This window comes from Barbus barbus (genome assembly GCF_936440315.1).
Source record: "Barbus barbus genome assembly, chromosome: 3".
Lineage (NCBI taxonomy): Eukaryota > Metazoa > Chordata > Actinopteri > Cypriniformes > Cyprinidae > Barbus > Barbus barbus.
The window spans coordinates 18942712-18955415 of record NC_136731.1 but is presented as its reverse complement, the minus strand read 5'-3'; the positions used below and the strand labels follow the sequence as shown (position 1 = coordinate 18955415).

The following is a 12704-nucleotide window of genomic DNA, read 5'->3' as shown; positions in this document are numbered from 1 at the left end:
ATTGGGTCACCCCCTTCTAATGAACAGGTTTGACTACTTTAGTCATTTCTATGAGTACAGATCTTAATGTTTAAGCATATAATGATATTCTAGGGAATTGTGTGCTTCTAATTTTATAGCAACAGTTTGGACAGGACCCTTTTCTATTCTAACATGACAGTGCCTCTGTGTATAAGTCACGGTTCAAAAAGACATGATTGATTCAGTCAGTGTGGAAGAACTTGACTGGTCTGCAGAAAGCCAAGTCCTGATCTCAGCTGAACTCCTCTGGTGTGACTTTAAATGCAGACCTTGAGCCAAAAACTCATCACCAAACACCAGTGACTTGTACATATGGGTACAGTCATTTTAGAAAAAAAATCTGATAGTGATTAAACCAGAAAAACGCAAAATAAATGAACAAAAAAAATTTTTAAAGCTTGGGCTCCTAAACATTAGATCACTCGCACCCAAAGCAGTTATTGTAAATGAAATGATCACAGATAATAATTTTGATGTACTCTGCCTGACTGAAACCTGGCTTAAACCAAATGAATATTTTGGTCTAAATGAGTCTAATCCACCAAGCTACTGTTATAAACATGAGCCCCGTCAGACTGGTTGTGGTGGCGGTGTTGCAACAATATATAGTGATATTCTCAATGTTACTCAGAAAACAGGATACAGGAGGTTTAACTCATTCGAAATACTTCTGCTTAATGTTACACCGTTAGATATGAAAAAGAAATCTCTCCTGTCTTTTGCTCTGGCTACTGTGTATAGACCGCCAGGGCCATATACAGATTTCCTCTCAGATCTATTAGTTAATGTTGATAAAGTGCCTATTGTCGGAGATTTTAACATTCATGTTGATAATACAAATGATGCGTTAGGACTTGCGTTTACTGACGTATTAAACTCTTTTGGAGTCAAGCAAAACGTCACCGGGCCCACTCATCGTTTTAATCATACACTAGATTTAATTATATCGCATGGAATTGATCTTACTGATATAGATATCATACCTCAAAGTGATGATGTTACTGATCATTTCCTTGTATCGTGCATGCTGCGTATTACTGATATTAATTATATGGCACTATATAGATAACATCAGAAATACAATAACAAATGTAGATTCTACTGCGTCTAGTATTTCAGCTTCATTCATCGCACCCAAAGAAAAACTACACTGCTTTACAACTATAAGACAGGAAAAGCTAAATAAACTTATCAGTGCATCTAAACCAACAACGTGTTTATTAGATCCTGTACCTACTAAACTACTGAAAGAGTTGTTACCTGTAGCAGAAGAACCGCTTCTCAATATTATTAACTTTAGGTCATGTCCCAAAACCATTCAAGCTGGCGGTTATTAAGCCTCTTATTAAGAAACCACAACTAGATTCTAATGAACTGGCAAATTACAGACCCATTTCAAATCTTCCGTCTATGTCTAAAATTTTAGAAAAAGTTGTGTCTGCTCAATTGTGCTCCTTCTTGCAAAAAAATTATCTCTATGAAGAATTTCAGTCAGGTTTCAGGCCTCACCATAGCACAGAAACTGCACTTGTTGGAATTACAAATGACTTGCTTCTTGCTTCAGACCAAGGCTGCACCTCATTGATGGTATTACTTGATCTTAGTGCTGCGTTCGACACTATAGACCATGACATACTCATAGATCGATTACAAAACTAAACTGGTAATGAAGGGCAGGCTTTAAGATGGTTTAGATCCTACCTGTTCGATCGCTACCACTTTGTTCATTTAAATGGGGAGTCATCTCAATTATCCCCAGTAAAGTATGGAGTACCACAAGGATCTGTCCTAGGTCCTCTGCTATTTTCAATATACATGTTGCCCCTTGGTAATATTATTAGAAAATACGGGATTAGTTTTCATTGTTATGCTGATGATACTCAACTATATATCTCAACAAGACCAGATGAAACTTCTAAACTATCTAAGCTAATAGATTGTGTAAAAAATGTAAAAGATTGGATGACCAATAATTTCCTCCTATTAAATTCAGATAAGACAGAGATATTACTTATTGGACCAAAACACAGTACACAGAATCTCTTGGATTACAATTTACAACTAGACGGATGTTACGTCCTCTAAAGTCAAAAATCTGGGTGTTATATTAGACAGCAACTTGTCCTTTGAAAATCATATTTCCCATGTTACTCATACTCATCATGTTTCCATGTTTCCCATTCTTCCATCTTAGAAACATTGCCAAGCTTCGAAACATGCTACCCGTTTCTGATGCAGAAAAGCTAGTTCATGCATTCATGACCTCTAGACTGGACTATTGTAATGCACTGCTAGGTGGTTGTCCTGCATCTTCAATAAACAAGCTACAGATAATCCAAAATGCAGCGGCTAGAGTTCTTACCAGGTCAAGAAAATATGATCATATTACCCCAATTTTACAGTCTCTGCACTGGCTACCTATTCAGTTCCTTATCATTTACAAAATATTATTACTTGCCTATAAGGCCCTAAATGGTTTAGCTCCTGCGTACCTAACTTGTCTTCTACCACGCTACAATCCCTAAGGTCACAAAACTCTGGACTTTTGGTAGTATCTAGGATGGCAAAGTCCACTAAAGGAGGTAGAGCTTTTTCACATTTGGCTCCCAAACTCTGGAATAGCCTTCCTGATAACGTTCGGGGTTCAGACACACTCTCTATGTTTAAATCTAGATTAAAGACACATCTCTTTAGCCAAGCATACACATAATGCATCTTATAATCTTGTACTGCAGTTATATCTGATCAAATGTACATTATTATTATTCTTTAGCTTGGGTTGAACAAATCATTTTTGCTTAGATGGAACAGCAGCTACGCTAATTATGTCTCTATTTGTTTCTCTGTTTCTGATTAACATCCCGTGGTAACTAGGAATTACAGAAGCTTCAGTCTGGATCCAACCCTTAAATGATCTGAGATGACCGAACACCTGAGAAAAGATAATGCCAACCCCTCAGAGGACCTCAGAGGATGCCAAAGCTCAGACAACATACAGAATTACCAAATTTTGCCATAAGTTAAATATATTTAGGTTCTGCAATATATAAATATATTGTGGAAACTTAAATTCCTGTAGAGCTGCTTTGCAACGATTTGTATCGTAAAAAGCGCTATACAAATAAACTTGAACTTGAACTTTAGACACGTCCAAAACTGTTGCAACAGAGATGGAAATAATTTTTTTAAATACATGAATTATGTTTCCATTGTTGTTGCCACAGTTTTGTTAGTGCCTTTTTCTGTTGTAAAGAAGGGGGTGTCCCAAGACTCTTGTCCTTATAGTGTCTATACAAGTCACTGGTGTTTGGTGATGAGTTTTTGGCTCAAGGTCTACATTTAAAGTCACGCCAGAGGAGTTCAGCTGGGATCAGGACTTGGCTTTCTGCAGACCAGTCAAGTTCTTCCACACTGACTGAATCAATCGTGTCTTTTTGAACCGTGACTTATACACAGAGGCACTGTCATGTTAGAATAGAAAAGGGTCCTGTCCAAACTGTTGCTATAATATTAGAAGCACACAATTCCCTAGAATATAATTATATGCTTAAACATTAAGATCTGTACTCATAGAAATTACTAAAGTAGTCAAACATGTTCATTAGAAGGGGGTGACCCAATACTTTTGGCAATATAGTGTATATTGTTAATATTATACTACATGTGGAGCCTTTGGGAGGCCCTTTGATTCAAGAAGAACCACTGCTGTATAGAAATGTAATATAATTCTAGACATGTATAAAATTAATAAGAGGTGTTGTTTCTGTAATGAATAGTGAATGAGACAAAGGTTTATACTTGTTATGGTAGATCACTGGGGTGTACGCCTCCTTGTAAAACTCTGCACAGCTTGATTTTCCAAAGATGACCTGTTCAGGGGTGGAAATCACATTGCACTTGTGAATAACAGTTAGCTCCACTAGATGTCACTGGGGAGTTACATTTCAGCCACACTATTGCCCTCGCTAATCATAACACTGTGGATGGATTTCCTAATTATAGCAAAATGAATTTAGCCTCTAATGCACCTGCACTGCATATGGCCTCACTTGAGCTCTAAATAAATTACAGATGTTTCAAAGTGAGCAACTGGTGTGCGAATGCAGTGCTAACACTATTAGGGAGTTTCTAAAATCTGTGATTAGATTAACAAAATGTAAAAGGTTCTGCGAGTTCACTGAAATCTCCAAAATTTCCCAGAGCGCTTCTTAATAGATCTGAAGACTGAGTTTGGTTCGAGTGACTAATGCAACCTGTGTATTTAGCTGAAGCTAAAATACTGTGACATGGATCGATGCGTTTTAGGGAGGCGCTGTCATATTCTTGGCACAAATCTGGACAGCTTTATTGTGCACAATTGAGTTTATCTAAGCGATGAGATCATCGTATCAGATGTACTTATATAATCCCAAATGTTTTTCATAAGAATACGCTTTGACAGTGTGACTAGAGCCGGGTGCGGGTGTGATCGGTGACTCACAGGCATGGCCTGGCTGGGATCCTCTCCTGCCATGAACTGCACCTTCACTGCAATGTTCCTCACCGAACCCTGCCGGCTACTGAAGTTGACACTCTGAGGGTAAATGTACAAAAGGTTCCTGAGGGGGAGAGAGAAGGAAACAGGTGGAATAAATTAACCCTTTTCTATTAAACCAGCAATGGTTTAGAAGCAGCCTGTAGACGATGTAAACTGTCAAGTTCAGAGCTATTATGTGCACTACCATTGAAAGTTTCCAAAGACTATGATATTCAAACTTTTATGTTACTTCTGTTCTTCTATTTTCAGTCCACTTATCTCGATTTCCTGGTTATATGCAGTTTGCGTCCTTCTTTCAACACAGCGGTGCTCTCTCAAGCATGGCCTTTATTTCTAAGGACAATAGACTGAGTCTACTAAGTCACTAAAATGAGTTTCTCAAGAAAGGTGCTTCCGTGTAGCGATTTTTGAAACCAAATTTTGACTTCAGCAATGCAAGCACGCTCGATTTAGCAACTGAAAAAAGACACTGCATTGCGACTGCCACACTTCCTTGAGCAGCACAACATTGTCAACTACATTGAGACGATGAGAAAGGTTTCTTAAGTAACAAAACAGCACACCAGAATGATTTCTTTAGGATTTACTGAAATAGTGTTTTTTTCAGTAAATAGGACTGATGTAGACAGACAGGCTTTGTAATGCAAACTTATTTATATAACAGTCATTCAAACAGCAATGATTATTTATTTGCAAAAATAATGTTTGTGATGATTTTTTTAATCAATTAAACTCTACCTGGGGTAAGATATTCATCAATTTCTTTCAAAATGTCTTGGAGATTTCCAACTTTTGAACAACAGTGTACAAGGTAAGTTTACGGTTACTTATGCAAATGGTTAAACAAATATAAACAGTCAAGTTGTCAACTCCCAATGTTTATAACTACTTGTGTAAACTGACAAGTTTACAATTACTAATATAAACAAGTAAACATTCATTCCTAATGCTAACAAAAACTAATATACACGGTTCAGTTTCAACTCCTAATGTAAATGGCCAAGTTTACAACAGCTGATATAATGGTTAAGCCTCAATTCCTAAAATAAACTAAAGTCTACAACTACTTATGTAAACAGTCTAGGTAGAAACAGAGAAGAGAGGATCAATGCTTCAATCTGCCACAAGTCTTGAATTATACTAATTTGTGGGCTTTTCTCAACAAATATTATATATGAGATTAATTCCACTAATATATCAGCATATCATGCCATTAATTCTATCAATATTTTTGACTATTCGAAACAAGAGGAACACTGTGAATCATATCTACTCTTTCATTTGCATGTTTGAGGAACAGTGATATAAATAGACTTGAAAGGCACTGCAAATTACTTGACTTTACCCCAAATCAAACACCTAACAGGTGGCAGCAGCGTGAACATACAGGACTCTATCTCCCAGACCTCCTGTGACATTAAATATGATCGCTGCATAATGCATCAACCGCTTACAATCTCTTATTTATATACTTTTAAAATAGCAGTCTCCATTTGATACGGTGACAGAAGGTGCTCTGAGTACCTTTGGGGTTAAAGGAGAAGAGTGCATTGACAGACAAACTGCTAAGCACGTCCCTGGTTCAATACCACTAAACATCTGTCTGACCAACATAGGTCAAGGTCTCTCTCTCTCACACAGCTGTAAGCTTAGCTCTGATAGGCTCATGTCTCAGCTGATTTCCCAATGTCCAACATACACCGTCACTGCTTATAAAAGCAGCAGCATGTTGCAAAGCGTGCACATTAAAACAGCCTGTTTCCTCGCACCTACGGCAGTCACGGTTTGTGTTTTAGGAAGAGGACAGGATGCAGGCAGCTTTATGTGTGCTGTTTACGGCTCTGTGCATGAACGGGGTCTCCTCATCTCCGCTGAGGTCTGTCCAAGCCGGAGAAAAGCTGGCCTACACGGATGACGTGAACATCCTGATGTACGGCGTGCTGCAGTTCACCGAATCCCTGCACCACCTCTACCAGAGCACAGAGGCCAGGCTGGCCCACGTCATGAAAGCCATCAGCCGAACTGAGAGTGAGATGAAGAGACTGGGGCACGACACGGAGGAGGCTGCTAAAAACGAGCGACAGATTAAAGAGAAACTCCAGCTCCTTCAGGTAAAGCCTATATGAGATCTATCTATCTATCTATCTATCTATCTATCTATCTATCTATCTATCTATCTATCTATCTATCTATCTATCTATCTATCTATCTATCTATAACAAGAAAAGAGAAAAAAAATAGTAATGCACAATTCCTTCCCAAGGATCTTATTTTGGCAGATAATTTAAATATTTTATTTGTTTCAAGAATATTTTAATATTGTAAATAACTATGTAAAAAAAAAATATTTGTGTATGTGTGTGTGTGTATATATATATATATACACACACACACACACACACACACACACACACATACCTACCTTTCTCATCGCATATTCATTTACTAATATAATTATACTGTAATTCTCAGTTAGTGTAATGGGATCTGTGGGTCCATGAGGAATCGGATCAGTGTGCTCAACAGCTGGTCTGTTTACAGGCTCAAATGAAAGCGCTGGAGATTCAGGTCCATGAGAACAGAGATACAGTCACCAGGGTGGAGCAGGAAGAGGCACAGCTAAAGAAAAAACTAACCAGCCTGGAGGAAAACCTAAACAGCTCTGTCCCAGACAAGATCAAGGTAGTGAATATGCAGAACTGCCTTTCAATGAACACAGTACAGTTTATCTGAAAATAACCAATAACCTCCTTCTGACAGAGCACACCACTTAAAAACATCTCTAACCTAAAGGATCTGATGAAGTGGACACAAGAACAGAAACTGAAATTGGAGAATCAAAACCAGCAACTGGCTGATTTACAGAAACAGGTAAGCCTAAATGCAGACTTGCTAGTAAACATGCGATCACCTGTAAAATCATCGTTTCATGTCAGTACTTGCTTCTCATTTCAGAATATGGTGTAACCACTAAAAATCACATATGAGGAGGAAGCGCAATCAACTCTCATCAACACTCCATTCACGCCACTGCAAACGGATCTCATGTATTACATGTTCATAAATATGACACATCTGTCCACTTTGCCAGTCATTTTATACGCACATTGGGCCTCATTCATGAAGCCTTAACCAGTGTGAATTTTTGTGAAATATTTGAAACTGTGAAATGCTGCATGAATTTCCTGTGTTATAAACATTTAGCTACTTTTTTGTAGTGAATAATGTTGATAATAGCACAAAACCTAATTATCATAATATATATGTAACTTGTAACTTAATACTTTCTAACTTATAACTGAAGGAAAATAAAAGTTGTGTCGTCTTCTCTCTCTGTTTTGAAACAATATTAATATGGTTTATTTAGTTTTAAATAAATACTCGCATAATTTATATTTTCATAATCATTTAAAAAACATCTCCACAGATGAATCAATGCAGACCTAACCATGGCTGAATGGGTGGGCAAATATGAAACTACCCAATAATTTTAGCTAAATGAAAGAAATAATCACCCACAAATGAACAAATGTCAGTACCACTCGTCATTTATTCCATCTAACACATAAGAAGAGATATACTCCACACAAGGAAACCGGATGGTGATTTGACATTTCAGATGTTTGCAGTCAGTTAGCATTTTTGAAAGAAGTCTCTTATGCTCACTAAGGGTGCATTTATTTGATCAGAAATACAGTAATATTATGAAATATTATTGCAGTTTAAAAGAAATCTTTTCTATTGTAATATATTTTAAAATGTAATTTATTCCTGTAAATTTTCAGCATCATTACTTCAGTCTTCAGTATGATCCTTCAGAAATCAACCTAATATGCTGATTTGCTGCTCAAGAAAAATGTTTAAAAAAAAAAATTATACGTTGAAAACACCAGTACTGCTTAATATTTTCGCGGAAATTAAGTGATACATTATTTACGACTGTATGATTAGTAGAAACTTCAAAATAACAGCATTAATTTGAAATAGATTTTTTTTTTGTAACAAATGTCTTTACTATTTCTTTTGATCAATTTAATGCATCCTTGCTGAATAAAAGTACAAATTTCTTATAAGAAAAGATAATAAAATGGATAACGGCTTAAATTTTAGTCTGTTCCAGCTATCCTATGAATTTGGGCGACGTAGATTGTAGTTTTCTGACACTCCATGATACCTATATTAGCTGCTCTTTGACAGGAATGTGTATGGACCGACCTGTAGGTAGTGTGTGGGGTGTAGACGTAGCGAGCGGGAAACTCCAGCACTTCTTTGGTGGGGCGCACACGTGGGTCAGGGTAAGGCTTCACATGAAGCAGATCTGGAGACAGACAGTAGTGAGGGGCCTCTGGAGCCGGGGAGATGTCTATCTTCAACTGAGCTAGACAGAAAGAGACCGACAGAGCGTGAGAAAATGCTTAAATAATAGAACTTATGAGGTAAAAATAAGTGCGGACAGGTACCAGTCACAGGTCTGAGTCGACGCAGGACAGACGATGGCCTCCTCATGTCTGCCAGGAATTTATACAAGTCTTCATCACTCAATCTGTCCCCTTCCTGCAGCAGTACAGAAACACTCAGCACTCATTGAGTGGGTAAATAATACATTGTGCTAATACACTACCGTCAGAAATGTGCAAGAATAGAGAACTGACCTGTTTGAAGAAATTGGTGACCGTGAGAGTCGCTGGACGGAAGTTAGTGAAGTTGCACATGTCCTCTCCTACACTCATCCTCTCAAATCCTTTCTTCTTTCTCTCATTCCACGTCCCCTTACGCTCTGTAAGGAATGACAAAATGTTGTTTGCTATATAATAGTGTCATGCAACTAGGGCTCGGTGACGCATAGAATATTTATCTTCAATATTACTTTGTTAGCCATATAAAATTCACCAACAATAATCCACATGACTCCAGTTCATCAATTAACATCTTGAAAAGTGAAAAGCTGCGTGTTTGCAATAAACAAATCAAACATTAAGGCATTCTTTAACTTCAAACTGTCATTTCTGTTTTCACATGTAATTGATCTGTGTATATTTTTCTTCTGATTCTGACAGAACATAATCATGCAGATTACTGTGAAGTTTTTATCAGCTGTTTGAACTCTCATTCTGACGGCACCCATTCACTGCAGAGTTTTCATTGCTGAGCGAGTGAAATAGTGCTAAATTTCTCCAAATCCTGTTCAGATGAAAAAAATAAACGTATCTACATCTTGGATGACCTGATGGGGAGTATATTTTCAGCAATTTTGGGGTGGATTTATTTGGTTCTATAATTTATCTGTTGTTTTGATGCTCTGTAATGTAGTGTGTGCAAGAATAACTGTTCAATCATGTAGGGCATGCTGCTCTCTTCCTCATATCCTGCATCTTTACTGCAAGTTACAGCATGAAAAATACATGAGGGTTTGTTTAAAGATAAGGATAAACTTACTGAAAAGTATCATCTATGCAATGGTCCAATCTGTGTTTAGATCACAACACAAGCGCTTGTACAGAGCTTGTTACCTAACATTACATTTACCTCAGTAAACTTATCCAGTGTCCATAGTTCATAGCTAGAAAAATGCATATATTTTTTCAATATATGCAGTATATATTTTTATACATATGAAATTAAACTGTTATTGATGTTGTAATTATTTAAAGTATGTTTGATTAAATTTTACATCAAATTATATCAAATAATTTATAAAAATTGTTTAGAATCTTTTAAGTCCATTTTCTCAAAAAAATATTTTTATGACAGCTACTAAATTTCACAAATGGTTCAGTGTGGAAAGTTAACACTTTCCCTCTTTCTTTGCTGCATAAGACTCAGAATTTCTACTATGCTCTATTTTATTTACCTACTATATTTTATGCACATCATATTTCTTGGTATCTTCTTAGATTTGATTATTTTTACTATGTGTGTGCGCACCTCTTTAATTTGTTGCTGGCTTTGTTTATTGTTGCACTGTGGCACAAGGAACTAAGAAAAAACTTTCACTACATTACATCACATGTACATAAAAAATAAAGTACCTTGAGGATGTATTTCTGGATCAAAATGTCTTCAAATAATGTAGCACATTTACTGAATATTGGAAAAAGGCTTAAAAATATAGATATGTACAGTTATAAAAATATATTGGCCCTTATGTGTGTTACTTTCAGGGACATCTTCAAGATGACTAGTTATAAGAAGGCAATAAAAAGCAAACCCTTAGCTGAATTCAAATGTGTTGACTCTGGTTAATACCCGTGTCTGAGTCTGAATCGGAGCGGTCCAGGCCTCCAACACTGCTGACGATGTTCAGCAGATGAATCGCAGTCCAGGCGAAGGGCATGCGGAAACGACCCAGCCTAGAGCACATCTGCTCAGCCTGAGCCCTCAACTTCTCCAGCTTTTCCTTATGCTGTATGTACACACACACACATACACAAAGGTAAAAACCACTGAATCATTTAAGAATATCCATCTGGGTTGTTACACAAACCCTGTGTAAAGGTAATGGGTGAGCAGCATTTATCGTGCCATTTCAAACAGCCGAAAAAAGCTACTTGGCAACAGAATTGTACAGTGACAGACACAGGCTCCAGCATCTACTGGACCTTGCTCATATTGAAGAAGATTAACAAATATTGCAGTAGTCCAGATCAAGTTGAGAAATCCACAGAGGATACCATAATCATGACAGATGTGTCTGATGAAATACTCATGTAAATGTTCACTCGTACCTTAGTGGAGTCTGATTCCTTCATGACCATGTACGGCTCACAGCATTCGCCGATGTCTCCCTGCTGAAGGACTTTCTCCAGCTGAAACACACATACAGCAGAGCTTAACAACAAGGATGTCTGGGGCTAGATGTACATTTATCATTTTTGAGAAGTCTCTTATTCTCATTTATTTGATTTGGTGTTTCCCTTTTAATATATTTTAAAATGTAGATTATTCCTGTGATGCAAACTGAATTTTCAGCATCATTGCTCCAGTCTTCAGTGTCACATGATCCTTCAGAAATCATCCTAATATGCTCAGTTGGTGCTTTTTAAAAAAAAAACAATGTTGAAAACTGTTTTGGCTGCTTAATATTTTTGTGGAAACTCTGATGCACTACCCTTTAAAATTTGGGGATACAACAGATAAAAAAATAATAATAATACTTTTATTTAGCAAGGATGCATTAAACTGACAAAAAGCGACAGAAATATTTTATAATGTTATAAAAGTGCTGTTCTTTTAAACTTTCGATTAATCAAAGAATCCTGAAAAAAGTATGATGAATAATATTAAGCAGCAAATAATGTTTTCAAAATAGATAACAATAAAGGATTATAATTAATAATTGAGCACTAACAATAATTAATATCTGATTTCTACATAATGAAGTTGACCTTATTCAGCTCACAATTATAGATAAAAACAATCGGACTAAACTAATAATACACAAACAAATGTACATTTCACATTTTATTGAATATACTTTTGAATAATCAGTCAAAGTACAGGATGGAGAAAGTATGCAAAACCTTGAATTTAGCAACTTTAGATCATCCTTTAGCAGAAAAACCTCTACTAAATGCTTTCTGTAGCAGCTTATAAGACTGTTAACCAATTTTGGACCAACCCTGCCAACAAACCCGTTTAATTTTAATCAGTATTTATAGCACAGCCCTCTTTAGGTTATGCAACAGCATCTGAACTGGCTTACACTCAGGTAAATTAGCATTTTCTTCTTTTTCAGTCATTAATATTGCTTGCGTGGTTTGAATCCTCCCTAAAACTTGTGCAAAATGTCTTGATAAGCTTTAAAATTCATTGTCAAACAGTTGTGCTGATCGTTTTTTTCAGGAAACTGTAAACTACTTTTTACAGGTTTCTTTAAGGAATTGAAAGTTCAAAATAACTGCATTTATCATAATATTATAAACGTGTTTACTGTTACTTTTGATCAGTTTTTAGTGTCTTTGCTGATTAACAGTATTTATTTATTATAAAGAAAATCACAATCATCACCAGCTTTTGAAAGGTAGCGTATACTGGAACAGAAATACAGAAAATGTATATTCCATAAAATATAATATTTTTGTGCTAAGGCTACTGAAAAAAAAATGTTGGCACAGCAAAAAGATTTTTCTTGCTGTGCCAACATTTG

The 12704-nt window shown here is 36.5% G+C and overlaps 2 protein-coding genes across 4 annotated transcripts in view; one reads left to right on the top strand and one right to left on the bottom strand.

Moving 5' to 3' along the window:
• The window catches only part of LOC306855847 (dedicator of cytokinesis protein 7-like), a 56305-nt gene that overhangs the window by 32931 nt on the left and 10670 nt on the right, over positions 1 to 12704 (bottom strand). For all 3 annotated transcript variants that reach the window (XR_013782963.1, XR_013782964.1, XM_079394765.1), the window contains exons 10-16: positions 11284 to 11364; positions 10805 to 10961; positions 9211 to 9335; positions 9019 to 9112; positions 8774 to 8936; positions 4502 to 4619; positions 3820 to 3890 (exon numbers count right to left, since the gene is read on the bottom strand). Coding sequence is in view for 1 of the 3 variants with exons in the window: in XM_079394765.1 (XP_079250891.1) it covers positions 3820 to 3890; positions 4502 to 4619; positions 8774 to 8936; positions 9019 to 9112; positions 9211 to 9335; positions 10805 to 10961; positions 11284 to 11364 (809 nt within the window). In the remaining 2 variants the exon portion in view is untranslated. The remainder of the gene's footprint in view (positions 1 to 3819; positions 3891 to 4501; positions 4620 to 8773; positions 8937 to 9018; positions 9113 to 9210; positions 9336 to 10804; positions 10962 to 11283; positions 11365 to 12704) is intronic.
• LOC306850015 (uncharacterized protein) lies at positions 6367 to 7888 on the top strand (the record flags this gene model as incomplete). Its single annotated transcript, XM_079385424.1, has 4 exons — positions 6367 to 6669; positions 7100 to 7240; positions 7319 to 7429; positions 7514 to 7888. The coding sequence occupies 4 exons, from the start codon at positions 6367 to 6369 to the stop codon at positions 7523 to 7525; spliced, it is 567 nt and encodes a 188-aa protein (XP_079241550.1). The 3' UTR covers positions 7526 to 7888.